Below are 14786 nucleotides of genomic sequence, written 5' to 3' on the forward strand. Positions count from 1 at the left end.
GGTCCATCACAGGTTACCTCAGGAATTTTTTAGATTTTCCCTAAACGTTTACCGGTACCAGTTTATACTCCTCGGTAGAATGGAGCTTTATGAGAGTGAATTGTCTTGCCCTAGAATACAATATGCACTGCACTAGAAGCACTAGTTCCACTGTAGAGAACGGGGATGCTGCCTCTCCCCTTGGGACGGGATACTGGTCCATCACAGGTTACCTCAGGAATTTTTTAGATTTTCCCTAAACGTTTACCGGTACCAGTTTATACTCCTCGGTAGAATGGGGCTTTATGAGAGTGAATTGTCTTGCCCTAGAATACAATATAATCACCCAAGCAGAGCTCGAAGGCAGACCATTTCATCTAGAATCCAGCGCGCTACTCACAAGGCCACTGCGCCTTCCACTATGCACTTGATCTGATCCAACACCAATTTCATGAGGAACGATGTTTACAAGGGGTGAGATTTGGTAAAGATGCCCTGGAAAAAGTTAGAATGATGAATTGATAGGAGAAGATACCTAGAGCAAACATTGAAAAAAGAAGCGGAAAAACATGGACTGCCAGATAAATTTTGAATAACTTCTTAAATCTTACCCATTTAAGAAGAAAATGAAAAAGTGACAATTCATGATGATTCGTAAAAACCCTTTCTCAGAAAAAGGTAATTCGTGCACCACTGAAAAAACTATGTTGAGCGAGGTCATTTTTGGTCAAGTTAAAAAATGACAAAAGTATTCTTAAATTTCGAATTTAGTGGGGTGCGTAAGTCTTCCTGTTGAGAATTTACCTTTTCGATTTAATTTCAATTCAATGTTTGCATAGTTATCATTCTGCCCTCGGTATTTAGACCTCAAAATAATAGAGCATGCTATTTGAAACTACTCATACATAATCTAGTTCAACTTTTTCCATCTGTATGCTTTAATATCCGAGATTGACTTCAACTTAAATGAAAATAATTAAAAATTGAGCAAGCCTTTTGGTTCATATTTTAATTGCAAGCAAAAATTTCGATTACAAAATAGGTATGACAAGTCAATCAGAGGCTTTCATTCCACGTGTTTTGGGAGGGTTACCAGTATTCAAAGTTCGCATATAGAATCAAAAAGGGTTGATCACAGAATTCTCTTTTATCCCCCTAGCCACCACAAGGCAGTGGGACCGTAACCCTTGTTAAGGGAGGCTAAGGGTGTGCTAACACTTGCCCAAGGTGTCCACCCAGGCTAGTGGAGGGAAGGAAGCGCCTTATTTTTCCTTTTCTAGACCGGCTCCAAGCAAGGTCTAGCCACTACCCATTAGTGTCTGTTAGCTGGAACAAGTTTTCTTTAGCTGCCAGTGCAGAAGAGCGTCTCCAGAGGATTATCATATTACAAACAGTACTCAATTTAAAAGCAGTGCAGTGTTACTGGTACACAGCAGGACAGCTTCGACTCTCCAACTACGCTGGACGTGATCCGACCCCTCAAGAGCTGACCCTCCCTTAGCGCTTTCCGCTCGAGCCTTCTTTCCCTTCTCCTCTTTGCGCTTGCCACTCGAGCTGCAAACACCTTCAGAAGCAATTCATTCTCGCTTCCTCTGGGGTTTTTATTCGCATCTTTCTTCGAATGTATTTGTTGTACTGGCTAAATGTTTCTTCACCATTTATGTGAGTTAGGTGGTTGTTCACACGTCACTCAATTCGTCATCACTGAGCAAGCTGCTAAGTTCCTCTAATGGTTAAAACTTTCCAAAAAACCTCAGGTGACTTTGAATTAGAAAAAGGAAATATTTCTATGGCTTACGTTGCCTAAGTTAGGATAACTGGCGCAAAAGTTCGCGTGCTTTTGCATGCATTCTGATCACAAGGAATTATTATTCGGTAACCAAGGAGATGATTGCTCGAAAACCGGGATAAATATAGCTCACGTGATTTCACAGACTCTAAAATGCTAAGTTATCGAGTAATTCTGTTCCCCAATTCTGTGATCGATAAGATGCCATCTCCACCTCCAAGGTGTTCTTAACTACTACTTTCTATGTCTAAAATCGAATACCGTACCGTGCACAGCAAAGTTAGCCAAGGGATCGACTGGCAGACTAAAGGCGAAACACTCTTGTCGCTATGTGGAGATCTAATAACGGAGGGAAGTGAAGTTCCTCGATCATCAAAATCGAATCAGGTCTGTTGTTCGATATTGTCCGGGCCATTCTGCTAGGTCTCTGGTGAAAAATAAGACCGTAGCCTTATGTCGTTCACTTGTTGTATGGATGTAAGCTTTCTTTTGATCACGATCTTTTGTAGTCTTGAGGCATGAGCGACCAGTTTCCTGTAGAACTAAGCAATATTTCCAGGGAAGCCCTTACCTCCTCTACTGATTTTGATGACAGCATTTTTTTAAGTCTATATTAATTTCCTGAGGCTTACCAAATTTATTAGACCCCGCTGAGCCTTGCTCAATTTTATGGTTTACCCTATCTATGAATGACAGAATCACAATTTAAATTTCAGCTTGTGCTGCAGCTGTTTATGCTGTACCCAGAGTGGTTGGAAGACTAATGGGAGGTAAGTGGTGATTAAAAAAAAATAAAGACTGTGACCCCACAATGTATCACGTTTTGTGCTCCACAGCTAGTTGATGTTTAGGAAATGAACCTACGCACCTCTCACGCGGAGAGAAAGATTTACATATATATATATATATATATATATATATATATATATATATATAAATATTATGAGAGGAAAAAACGACGCAACTACATATCCCGACAAGCCTGTTTCGTGAATCGCTTCACTCTTCAGGGGTTTAATGAAAGAATATTCATGTGACTATCGTTTATATACTAGGAAAATTTACATAATACGCGGTAAACTTAAAAACTTTAAAGTTCAGCTGTTGCGTAGCAACGCTTTGTTTCTGTGTCGGCATGAAGATACGAGTTCGTTACGCTTATTTAGTGATGAGAGGTCGGGTCGGTAAATTATCAGGAATTTTTCTTTTAGGCAGAGGTTGCATCTTTTACTGGAGCTGTTGTAAGGAGAGTTAGATGATAAGACGCGCCATGAAATAGAGTAGTCAATGTTGTCGTTCTTGAGTGTCCAGATGTGTTTGCTAAGTTCGGTAGAGTTTTTGTGCTTGGCGTGGCGGAATGATGCGGTGTGATTTCTGTGTCTTGTTTTGAAGTCGGTTTCTGTGAGTCCAATGTAAGTTTCAGAGGTGTTGTTGTCGCTCCGTGTGACGGTGGCTTGATAAACGACTGAGGATTGAAGGCAGTTACCATTGAGCGGGCAATTGTTCTTTTGTCGGCAGTTGCATGTTTTGTTGGTTCCCGTGCCGTCTTTGTTGTCTTTTGTGTAAGGTGAGTGGGACGAGTGTAAGATGTGCTTGTTGTGGTTGTCGATGACCTGTTTGGTGTTGTTCATACAGCTGTAACTGATTTTGATGGTGTTGCGGTTAAATATCTTGCGGAGGCTGTGATCCTTAGGGAAATGTTTGTCGATTAGGCTGAGGAATTTGTGTCCGATATTGGTGCTGACGTTCTTGTTAAATGGAGGGTTGTACCAGATCATGCCGACACAGAAACAAAGCGTTGCTACGCAACAGCTGAACTTTAAAGTTTTTAAGTTTACCGCGTATTATGTAAATTTTCCTAGTATATAAACGATAGTCACATGAATATTCTTTCATTAAACCCCTGAAGAGTGAAGCGATGACCTGTTTGGTGTTGTTCATACAGCTGTAACTGATTTTGATGGTGTTGCGGTTAAATATTTTGCGGAGGCTGTGATCCTTAGGGAAATGTTTGTCGATTAGGCTGAGGAATTTGTGTCCGATATTGGTGCTGACGTTCTTGCTGAATGGAGGGTTGTACCAGAGGATGTTGATGATGAGGATGTACAACCCTCCATTCAGCAAGAACGTCAGCACCAATATCGGACACAAATTCCTCAGCCTAATCGACAAACATTTCCTTAAGGGTCACAGCCTCCGCAAAATATTTAACCGCAACACCATCAAAACCAGTTACAGCTGTATGAACAACACCAAACAGGTCATCGACAACCACAACAAGCGCATCTTACACTCGTCCCACTCACCTTACACGAAAGACAACAAAGACGGCACGGAAACCAACAAAACATGCAACTGCCGACAAAAGAACAATTGCCCGCTCAATGGTAACTGCCTTCAATCCTCAGTCGTTTATCAAGCCACCGTCACACGGAACGACAACAACACCTCTGAAACATACATCGGACTCACAGAAACCGACTTCAAAACAAGACACAGAAATCACACCGCATCATTCCGCCACGCCAAGCACAGAAACTCTACCGAACTTAGCAAACACATCTGGACACTCAAGAACGACAACATTGACTATTATATCTCATGGCGCGTCTTATCATCTAACTCTCCCTACAACAGCTCCAGTAAAAGATGCAACCTCTGCCTAAAAGAAAAATTCCTGATAATTTACCGACCCGACCTCTCATCACTAAATAAGCGAAACGAACTCGTATCTTCATGCCGACACAGAAACAAAGCGTTGCTACGCAACAGCTGAACTTTAAAGTTTTTAAGTTTACCGCGTATTATGCAAATTTTCCTAGTATATAAACGATAGTCACATGAATATTCTTTCATTAAACCCCTGAAGAGTGAAGCGATTCACGAAACAGGCTTGTCGGGAAATGTAGTTGCGTCCTTTTTTCCTCTCATAATATATATATATATATATATATATGTATATATAATTTGCACAATGGAGAATGTGCTTCCGTTTTCAACGCTTTATTAAAGACCCGACGCGTTTCGGCATTTGCCTTCCTCAGGGGCCTTAACATGCAATTGTTACAGAGTCGTAATTGGTTAATTGTGTGACGTAGTACAGTGCATGTTGCTTAATTAAATGCTGAGTAAAATCTCTCGTAAACAATTAGTGTTTCTAATTGGTAAACAGTTTTAAAACCTTTATAACGTATGTTATAAACAATTTATGTACCTAAAACTTTATAAAGGTTTTCGCGTAAAAGCTTTATCCAGTTCTTTTGTTTAGTCCATATGGCTGAAAGGAGTTTAATGTTCTTTGCCAAAAAATCTCTCTTTCTCTAAGAACTTCTTTCTTTTTGTCAGTCTCTAAATGATCTTTTCGGATTTGCTCTATAATGGTTATGGTAACATTATTGTTAAAGTCGTGAGTTCGTTTGTTATGTAAAAAGTGTTCCGTGAGTTCGCAGCTACTCACTCCCTTTTTAATATGGTTTCTGTGATTGTTTAACCGTAGGTTAAATGCAGTTTCGCTTTTACCAATGTATTGAAGTTTGCAAATGTTGCACTCGATTATGTAAATGATCCATGACGATTGGCAGTCCACTGTATGAAATATGGCATAGGTCTTGTTGTTATTGGGACTGGTGAAAGTTGTGGTCTGATTGATCTTTTTACACCAACTACACTTCGTTCTTTCACATGCTCTACATCCCTTTGGTATCAAATTCTGAGGTGTTTCATTTACAAATCTTGAACGAACAAGTCTGTCTCGTAGACTTTTCGGTCGTCGGTAAGCTACTAAAGGTGGCTTGTTGAATTCGAAGATGAGTGATAATCTTTCTTTTGATTTGAGAAAGTTCCAATTTCGTTTAGCAATCTCTGCAATAAATGTGGTATGGGGGTTGAATGTAGTAACCAGAGGAATTCGATCTGTTGGTTCACGTTCTTTGGTCTGTAAACATTCCTCTTGAGTCAATGTTAGCACTTTCTGCATTTCGTGGAGAACTTTGCGTTGTGCATAACCACACGCTACAAAGAAATCCGAATATTCCAGGATTCGTTTCTTCAATGTGTCTGTTGAAGAGCATATTCGCCTCAACCTCAAGGCTTGACTGTATGGGATGCTCCGTTTCAGATGAGGTGGATGTGCTGATGTCCAATATATATATATATATATATATATATATAAATATTATGAGAGGAAAAAAGGACGTAACTACATTTCCCGACAAGCCTGTTTCGTGAATCGCTTCACTCTTCAGGGGTTTGAGAGAGTGAAGCGATTCACGAAACAGGCTTGTCGGGAAATGTAGTTACGTCCTTTTTTCCTCTCATAATATTTATTCTGCTCTGCTTCAACGTATTGAGCACTGTTCCACGCGAAAATCGACTTGCAGACTTCCTATATATATATATATATATATATATATATATATATATATATACGTACGATTTTTATTCACAACGAGTGAATAAAAGTCATACACAAGCGATCTAACCGTGAAATAACTTATTTATTATATATATACCGAGATTCATAGGCGAACAGAACTCAAGGATGAACATATCTTCATTTTCTTTCAAAGGAAAACAACGCGCGGTCATGATCAAGCCGCCTCACAGTTCGAGAGTTGCACCGAAATGGTTTCCTTGTAAAATACTTTACATTTAAATTATCGAGCAAAAATGCCGTTAAAATGCAGAACTAGTTAGAATAAAATAAGACATCCTGAAAATATGTCGAAATAGTTCTACGCTAGTTCAAAATTCAAAAGATGCATTTGGCTTGTTACCCATTCCTTTCCGTTTAAGGTCACTTTGCTTTGACTGAAGCGTTTTCCGAGTTTGCTCGAACTGGATGTCTTTCATAAGGCAAAGTCTATAGTTTTTTTTCTTCAAATGGCGCTCAAAGATAGCGAAGAATGCCCTTAAGGAATTAGGTTTGTATTCCTCGTTGTCTTCTTTTTTGCGATCCGTTATAAGAAACTCGCTAAGAAACTTGTTCAGCTCTTGAGGAGTCAATTCATCAATTTGTCTCGTCTCGCCTTTCAAAACAAGAAATTCGTGGAACAGAGCAACATCGTGTTTGGTCTTTTTCTTGGTGTTTTCATTTTCTTGTCCGTCTATGAACTCTTCTACTGATGAATCCAGGCTCTGAAAACGGTTAGTGTGATTTGAAGCCATCTTTCTAAAGAAAAACGCGCCTAAGCTATTAGAAATGTGCTATTTGTCAGTCAAGAGGAGCGGCGAGCGAGCGACACGGTTTTATTCACTGGTGAAAATAATGATATAGCCAATCAGAGCGTCGACACATCGTTTTTCACTAGTGAAAAAAATCGTTGACCAATCAGCTGGCTTCTCTAGCGCGAAGAGACTATTTTTATCTCGATGCTTTTTGGCGCGTAAATCTCGGTATGTATATAATAGATATATATGTAGGAAGTCTGTTTGGATTTTTCTGTTGAACAGTGCTCGTGCTCGATACGTAGAAGTAGAGCGCGATATATATTGGTGATTTTCATACGGATAAATATATATACCCGTTTTCAAAAACGCTGCAATTTGAAAATATATATCAAATATATATATACCTTTTCTTTTCTTATCAAAAAGTGATGACCGCTTTCAAGTGATAACCTAGCTACCAGGTTTTTGCAATGTCGATTGAGCCCTCTCCCCCAAAGGCATGCTTTTGACACTCGGCCACCCTCCAGCCATGGAGTGTTAGCCCAGTGGCTGAGATGCGACAGGGTTCAGGCATGGTTACCAATCCTGCAATGCAGGCTTTCAACCTCAATGAATGAGACAAGCTTCTTCCAGCCTGCGATTCCCGCCTTCAAGCGAAAACTTAGCCCTCAGGTTTTTGCAGCACCTCCTAAGCCTGCTGCCTTGGACTTTCAACCACCCTCCAAATGCAGGATAATGTAAAAAATAACTTTATGATTATCGAAAAACCATGACCCATCTCTGATTCGGTTTGCAGAGAATTTCAACTATTTATCAACTTTGCTTGTTATCCCTTGAACAGCTGTAAATGTTCACTGTAATTTTAAGACCGTCGGTGGTGTGGTAATGGCAGTTGGTGCTGGTGTTGTCCTGTATAAATATTCCAGAGGCGACAACGATATCCAACAATTTGCAAATCTCTTTAACGAAGCAATCCTTCCGGCAGCCAACAGCTTGAGGGCGATAGGGAATGGGTCCTTATGCTTTACAGTCCAGGCAGAAGATAGAGCAGCCCTCCAGTTGCTATGGGAACAATACCAGGACAACACACTACAGGCAAGGCTACAAGACTTTCTGGTGACAGAAGAAATAAAACAACTGGCAGATGGTGAAGATGTGATTGTGACAGTACACATTGATGAACAGGAATATCAAGACGCCTGTTTGGATTTTATGATGGACTCTGAGGTGAAAGGTAAATATTTCAATATCGTGATTCGACTTGCAGTGTTTAACGAAGATACGAAGGTTTTTCTTAAAACGCCAAAAGGCCAGATACAACCGAGGACTATCCTCCTTAAGCAATGGGCGGTTATGGCTTAGTTCCACTCTCATAAAAAGACAAGGGAGTCTACTTCAATAACGTCAATTACACTGCATGAACAACAATGATCAAAAGCAACTCGGACACCATGGAAACTACATATAACAGACGTGCGAAGTCTTTCCTCCATCCAAAAATTTGCAAAAATTGGAGGGTTGTCAAAAAGATGTTAAGTTATTATGATTTTGTTGCAATACGTTGACCATGATTGGAGCAAGTAAAATCTGGTGACAAAAATTCAAGACTGAGTTTCTGATGGCTTATTTTGTGTTTGTCTGTTTGTTTGCTTTTCATTTTGATTTCCAGTCTTTAAAGACGAGGAGTATGGTCGTCAGAGGGAAATAAATAGAAGGAACTCAGATTCTGTCGTCTATATAAAACCTAAAGAAAATGAGGCGGCAGCTGTACTGTCTTCATTAAAAACAGCAGAAATTAAATTTCAGCTAGAGAAAATTGAAACACTGGAAAGTAAAATCGACAGGATTTCGAAGGTATACAGAGAACAGGAAGAAAGAGATCTAGAAATTCATCAGCTTGCACATGTCGCTGATCAGCCAGACGATGGTATGAAATAGCACAATTCATTTTCTATGATAAAGATAATTATTAAATTTGTCGTGTTGCTTAAAATTTTTCCATACTTACTTCCTGCCTACAACAGGAGACTAATTAATATCATATCTTTCTTAGAATCAGCCTGACAAAGCTTAACAAATAGAGAAAACCTAAGCAAGTCATTTATTTAGAGTCTTTTCCGCGAAACATTTAAGATCAAACACATGGTAAAAAAATCATGCACGGCAATCTTAAGCCCCGTTAAACAATCAAAGATTTTCGTTCAATATCGTGTGTGTTCCACAAAACTTCGGTTGGCTAATTGATCAAATATTAACTCGTATGCAAAATGTTCGATGAAAATGTTTGATCTGGATCAAACATCGAAATACATTAAGATTTAATGTTGGAAAAGGCGGCTAAACAGCAAAACATGTTCTTCCAACATGATTTTGAATGAAAATGTTTGATGGCATAGCTGTGACTTTAATTTATATTATCTGCCCTCAGATGGTGCACATGCTTATTTCAGTTGGAGAACGTTACGACCACAAGGCAGGGCAATAATGAAAACACCGATTCTGAGTATTAGAATGCATTTGGACAGGTGGAGGTCCACATAAAAAGCTGTGGATGCCCACCGAAAATAGAATAATAAAATGGCAACGAAATTTGGGATGTAATTGGCGATTCACGAAAGCGTTACCGCGGCCCGTGGGCAGAGATAGGAAAATATTGACCGGGTAAAGAACCAGTCAGCTTGCAGGATTCGTTACCGTGCCCTCTAAAAAAAAAAGTAAAGTAAAGTTATCGCATCATGATTCTCATGATGATGTCCCTATTTTACTCTTTCTCAATCTTCTATCTACTTATATACGAGGGAAGCACCCTTGGGGCGAGTCGAAAGACAAACAAGGAGTAAAAATACTCAGCGATACTACATACCAAAACGTCTAATAAGTTATTTATTATCCAAGTACTTTTTCTTCTGCTAAGTCTTTCTGCTAATTTCTCAAAAGGAATCATCAGGATAATGTAAAAAATAACTTTATGATTATCGAAAAACCATGACCCATCTCTGATTCGGTTTGCAGAGAATTTCAACCATTTATCAACTTTGTTTGTTATCCCTCGAACAGCTGTAAATGTTCACTGTAATTTTAAGACCGTCGGTGGTGTGGTAGTGGCAGTTGGTGCTGGTGTTGTCCTGTATAAATATTTCAGAGGCGACAACGATATCCAACAATTTGCAAATCTCTTTAACGAAGCAATCGTTCCGGCAGCTAACAGAAAATGTTTGAGTCTAATTTCTCAAAAGGAATCATCATTTTTATCACATTATTTGAAGGTGTGCTACATTATTTCTATTTTGTGACGGAAACTACGCCTTAAACACTAAAAGGATCCTATATCTTTTAGGAGTGTTTGCACTACAACATAGCCACATGTAATGCAGGAGCTTCTGGAATACTTGCAGTTCTTTAATTTAATCCTAATAGTTTTAATATCAACTTGAACATATCTTTTTTAACAGAAATTCGCAGAGATGCACCACCTCCTCCTTATTTGGACTGGTCCAGAAGGGAGAATATCGATACATATTTAAGTCATCTCCCATCGAGACGCAAATCGGTTTCGAAGGACAGCAGTTACGGTTCAGAAAAGGAATTTGGAAAAATTTTGGATGATTCTTCAAGCGATGAAGATCAAAGTAAATCATCGCTTTTATCTCTTTTGCTTTGGTTTTGTAATACACCACTAAATTAGTACCTATCTTGCCTTCAAGCTATCAAGATGCTCATCTATTTTTCAAACCTTTTATCGGTTAATCCTCGGCTCCTAGTGGAGTTTCCCAGAATGCTTCTTGTCTAATTGTAAGAGTGCCTTAGCTGTTAAAGATGGCAATAACGGGCAACAACGATTTTGCGGAATAGCAGTGAACAAGAAAATCACGATATTGAATAAAACCAGTTTTAAAGCTTAGAAGTCCGGCGGAGAATTCCTGATAGCACTTGAGATGCTTGACGGAAATGTTAAATTGGAACGCTGACGAAGAACGAGCTGCTTGTCTGACCTTGATTTTTGTACATTCCTAAAGTTATGCTGAAATGTTGGAAATTGTTTTCCCATGTACACTACTCTGATGAAGGACCTGTTCATATTTCAGACCTCTTTCATAGATGGAGGCTGAGTAACGAAGGAGAATTGTTCGGGGAGCTACCGATGTTCGGGGAACTACCGAGGTTCAACGTACAAAAGCACGACCTTGGACCGCCGACATATTCTTTTCAGGCCGAGGAAATGCACGGTAACTATTGTAATCAATCTTTTGTGAACTCTGGTTGTTCGAATCTGCGTGCAATATCTGGGGTGGGCTGTATTTCTTTGTAGACCTTATTCTATTGTTGAACTTTTAATGAGGGCAATGAGGAAAATGTTATTTTGTATTCTAATCGTATGAAAGATTTATTAGTCAACAACCATTTCATTTGCCCGTATTTTAGCTTTGAACCTAGTTTTTAAAAACAATCTACAGCATTGTTTGAGAATCGTACCTATTGTATAAGGCGCCCACCCGCCCGCGAAAGACGAAATCAGCACAAAAGAAACCATTTAGTAACTTTTGTGAAAACCAAAAAAATTTATTTCATTGAAAGTTCGTCCGATTAAAAGTCTGGAAAGTCAGGTGCAGCAATTTTATTTCTCTGCTTTCCGTTGGTATCTTTGCTCTACAGTGCAATACCGTAATACTGTGCCTTATTTTGCCCTTATTTGATAAAATCGCCTTGTGGGATATCACGATGTCTTAGCGTTGGTTAACACTAGGGTCAGATAAATTATGCCGGCATGATTTGGAGCAAAATGCTATAGCCAGAGCATCGAGCATAATGTCGGCATAGTGACTAAACTAATTTCGATGATGTTTCAGCTTAACAATCTGTAGCCTGATTGCTGTCGGCAGTGAACCTGCTCCTTTTACTTGCACTTTGAGTTAATCAGGCGAAATGATATGTCCTGAGATTCTTTAGGCGTTAGTTTCATCCTTAGTAAGTTTTACCTCTGATAGTAGGAGTGGAAGGGGGGGGGGGTGCGGGAAGGAGTAGGTTGAAGTCTCTCAAAAGCTCTACAATTGAATTAATAATTATCAAAGGAGCATAATGAAAAAATTATGATCGTAATGCCATTTTTTTGGGGGTGACGTCAAAGCACAATGCTCAAATTTTCGAGCTCACTTTTCTGGACTGGTAAACAATTTGAGAAGTTTTGGTGCGTGTCCAATTCGTTTTGCCGTTTTCACACTATATAGACAAACTCGTGATGAAATCGTTCAGGTTTGGTCGTTACTACGGATAACTTTAATTCTGAGTTTTAAGTGCGGTTCGTGTAAACTCAGCTAATAACGTCACTTTAGCCGTGATGTTATTGGCTGTAAGTCTCAATCACGACTTATCGTAAGTCAGTCGTGTTGGTCAGTTTCGATCCGTCGGTACAGTTAGGTCGTGCTGTTCGGTTCGTTTTAGATGTTAATATCGTACATAAGTCATTTGTATGGAGCCGATAGTAATTGACATCTGTTTAGGGGAGTCTGTAAACCAGCTTTCCAGATTCAGTCGTTGAAAATAATTAGTGCTGCGCAGAGTTCCAGTCAATACCGTGGTTCGTAAGTCGATCATGTTCAGCAAGTTGATTGTTGACATCGCCTTTTCTCGTCATTCGACTAAACTGACCAATCAGCTTACACCATGCAGTTTTACCACAAGCCGAACAATCAAAGGGCAATTCGTAGCTGTAAGCAAGAGTCACCTATTTAAAGAAAAACTTTCAAATGTTATCGTTTAGGACATACATGCACGTAAAAAAAACAAAAACGGAATAGTGAGTTCTTTTCTTTTCTCCTGTTAACAGATGTGTTCAAAGCAGAGGCTGGAAGAAAAATAAAAATCTTGTTTTCGACAAAGGATGCGAAAGGAAATATTTCTTATGAGGCAGATAATCAAGTGGATGTAAGAATTCAGGCTTCGTCAGGAAACTTTGTAAAAAAGAAGATTGAAGACAATCTGAATGGTAACTACACTGTGAGCTTCACATCAGATGTTGTAGGTCCGCACAGCGTAACAATCACAGTGAATGGTCAGCCGCTGACTGGCAGTCCCTGGAGTGTAGAGGTGTCTCCATATCAATACAAACGTGCGTTTGATATAACAGTGGATGAAGGGTCGTTTTCCTCTGCTTTTGCGGTTAACAAGGAGACTAACGAGATCGCAGTCATACGGGATAAATTCATGCTAATACTCAGTGCTGATCATTCATTCGTAAGGCATTTTTGGTTGGAGGACATCATACTTTCCATGGACTTCACAATTAATGGCAGTTTCGTTGCAATTCTGCTTTCCAACTTCCACAGAAAATTGTACTTGATTGAGGAAAGCGGAAAGTCAACTAAAGAAATCGGCCAAGGGTACCTGACATGGCCGATGGCGGTGTCTGTTTCGCACGATGGAAGCATAATCGTTTGTGACTGGGGTAACAGTTCAGTAAACGTCCTCTCCCCTGATGGTACAAAATTATTACAGTCCTTCAGCGATCCACACTTTCTAAAATTCCCGCGGTTTTCTGTTTATCATCAGGACATGTTCTTTGTGTCCTATGGCTGGCGGGATGCTTGCGTCAAAACGTTCAACAAAGACGGAGTGTTTCTGTATGATATTGGTGGTGATGGATCCGCTGAGGGACGGTTGAGGAGGCAAGGTGGTCTTGCCATTGACAAGTTTGACAACCTGATTGTGAGTGAGGATCATAATAAGACGCTTAAGGTGTTCACAGTGGAAGGCAACTTTCTTTACAAAATAGAGGCCGAACAGAAAGGAAATTCAATAGCTGCATCTAATACCGGCAACTTGTATGTCGTTGATGATGACTGTATTCATATTTTTCAGTAGCTAGTGAGCCAGTTACTGTACACCTCGTCAGCTTATCCTCGTCCGGAAAAAAGGCCAATAACCCTTCGCTCGTTATCAATGGAAAGGAAACTAAAAAACTTCCACACTGAAGAGGTTCCTCATGTAACTTAACCACTTGAGGACGACTCTTATTACAGGCATGGGATGTTTAAATTGTCGCAACAGTGTTTACTTTGAAGAAAACGGTGACGATTTAAGGATGAGGACATCTGAAAGTTCTTTAAACTTTGAGCAAAACTTTTAAAAACTCCTTCTCTGATATTTCGCTATTTCTGCCTTTTATTCGTTGTTGAATTGTTAAATTTACTTGCGAATCTCATTGTTTATCGGTTTGAAAAGACAGAAAACGTTAATTTGAACAGTAGACTAAAAAATAGTTGGGTAAAATGTATATCTATAAAATAAAAAAACACAACGCAGATGTCACCTGAAGTAATTTCAAAGATAAAATAGTTGAACGAAGCAAACCGAACAAAGCTCAACGAACGCTCATAGCAGAATGGGATGGCATAATTTACTGTACCTTTAAGTCTTAGTTTTTAATTTGAGAAAATAACACGACTTGTCATTGTCATTGTATTTCTTCACTACTATATGTAAAGGTCATAACTGCTGCAAAAATAAAGATCAAAGGCGAAACAAAATTTGTTTTTTTTATTTAGCGGTACCTTGCGATCGTGACGAACAGTTCCAAACCATGGGTTTGTGGGCTCCTAATTGAAGTTATAAGGAAATAGTTGCGCTGGTTTTTTGGCTTTTGTTATCAACATCTCGATAATTGAGCTCAAAGGTTTTTCATATGGAAAGGACCAGACTAAAATCTTACTTTTAATTAATCTAGATCCTCATCGATAACTGAAATTTTTTTCTGGCAACCCACAGGGTACCCAGGCTAGAGTCCCGCTGCAACTCTTGCTGTCATGACGTCAACTCCTCTTCCACACTTTTAACCTTAAAAATGTCCACTGAT

At 39.4% G+C, this 14786-nt stretch overlaps 1 protein-coding gene across 1 annotated transcript; it reads left to right on the forward strand.

Annotated features, from left to right (window-relative positions):
• Nucleotides 1-1929: 1929 nt before the first annotated feature.
• LOC113677826 (uncharacterized) lies at nucleotides 1930-14460 on the forward strand. The gene is made up of 6 exons (XM_089197731.1): nucleotides 1930-2538; nucleotides 7779-8171; nucleotides 8607-8864; nucleotides 10390-10566; nucleotides 11023-11163; nucleotides 12762-14460. Exons 1-6 carry the CDS (start codon nucleotides 2532-2534, stop codon nucleotides 13793-13795), a joined length of 2010 nt encoding a protein of 669 aa, XP_089053857.1. The 5' UTR covers nucleotides 1930-2531; the 3' UTR covers nucleotides 13796-14460.
• Nucleotides 14461-14786: the final 326 nt, after the last annotated feature.

The sequence above is a fragment of the Pocillopora damicornis genome, chromosome 2 (genome assembly GCF_964200805.1).
Source record: "Pocillopora damicornis chromosome 2, jaPocDami1.2, whole genome shotgun sequence".
Taxonomy (NCBI): domain Eukaryota; kingdom Metazoa; phylum Cnidaria; class Anthozoa; order Scleractinia; family Pocilloporidae; genus Pocillopora; species Pocillopora damicornis.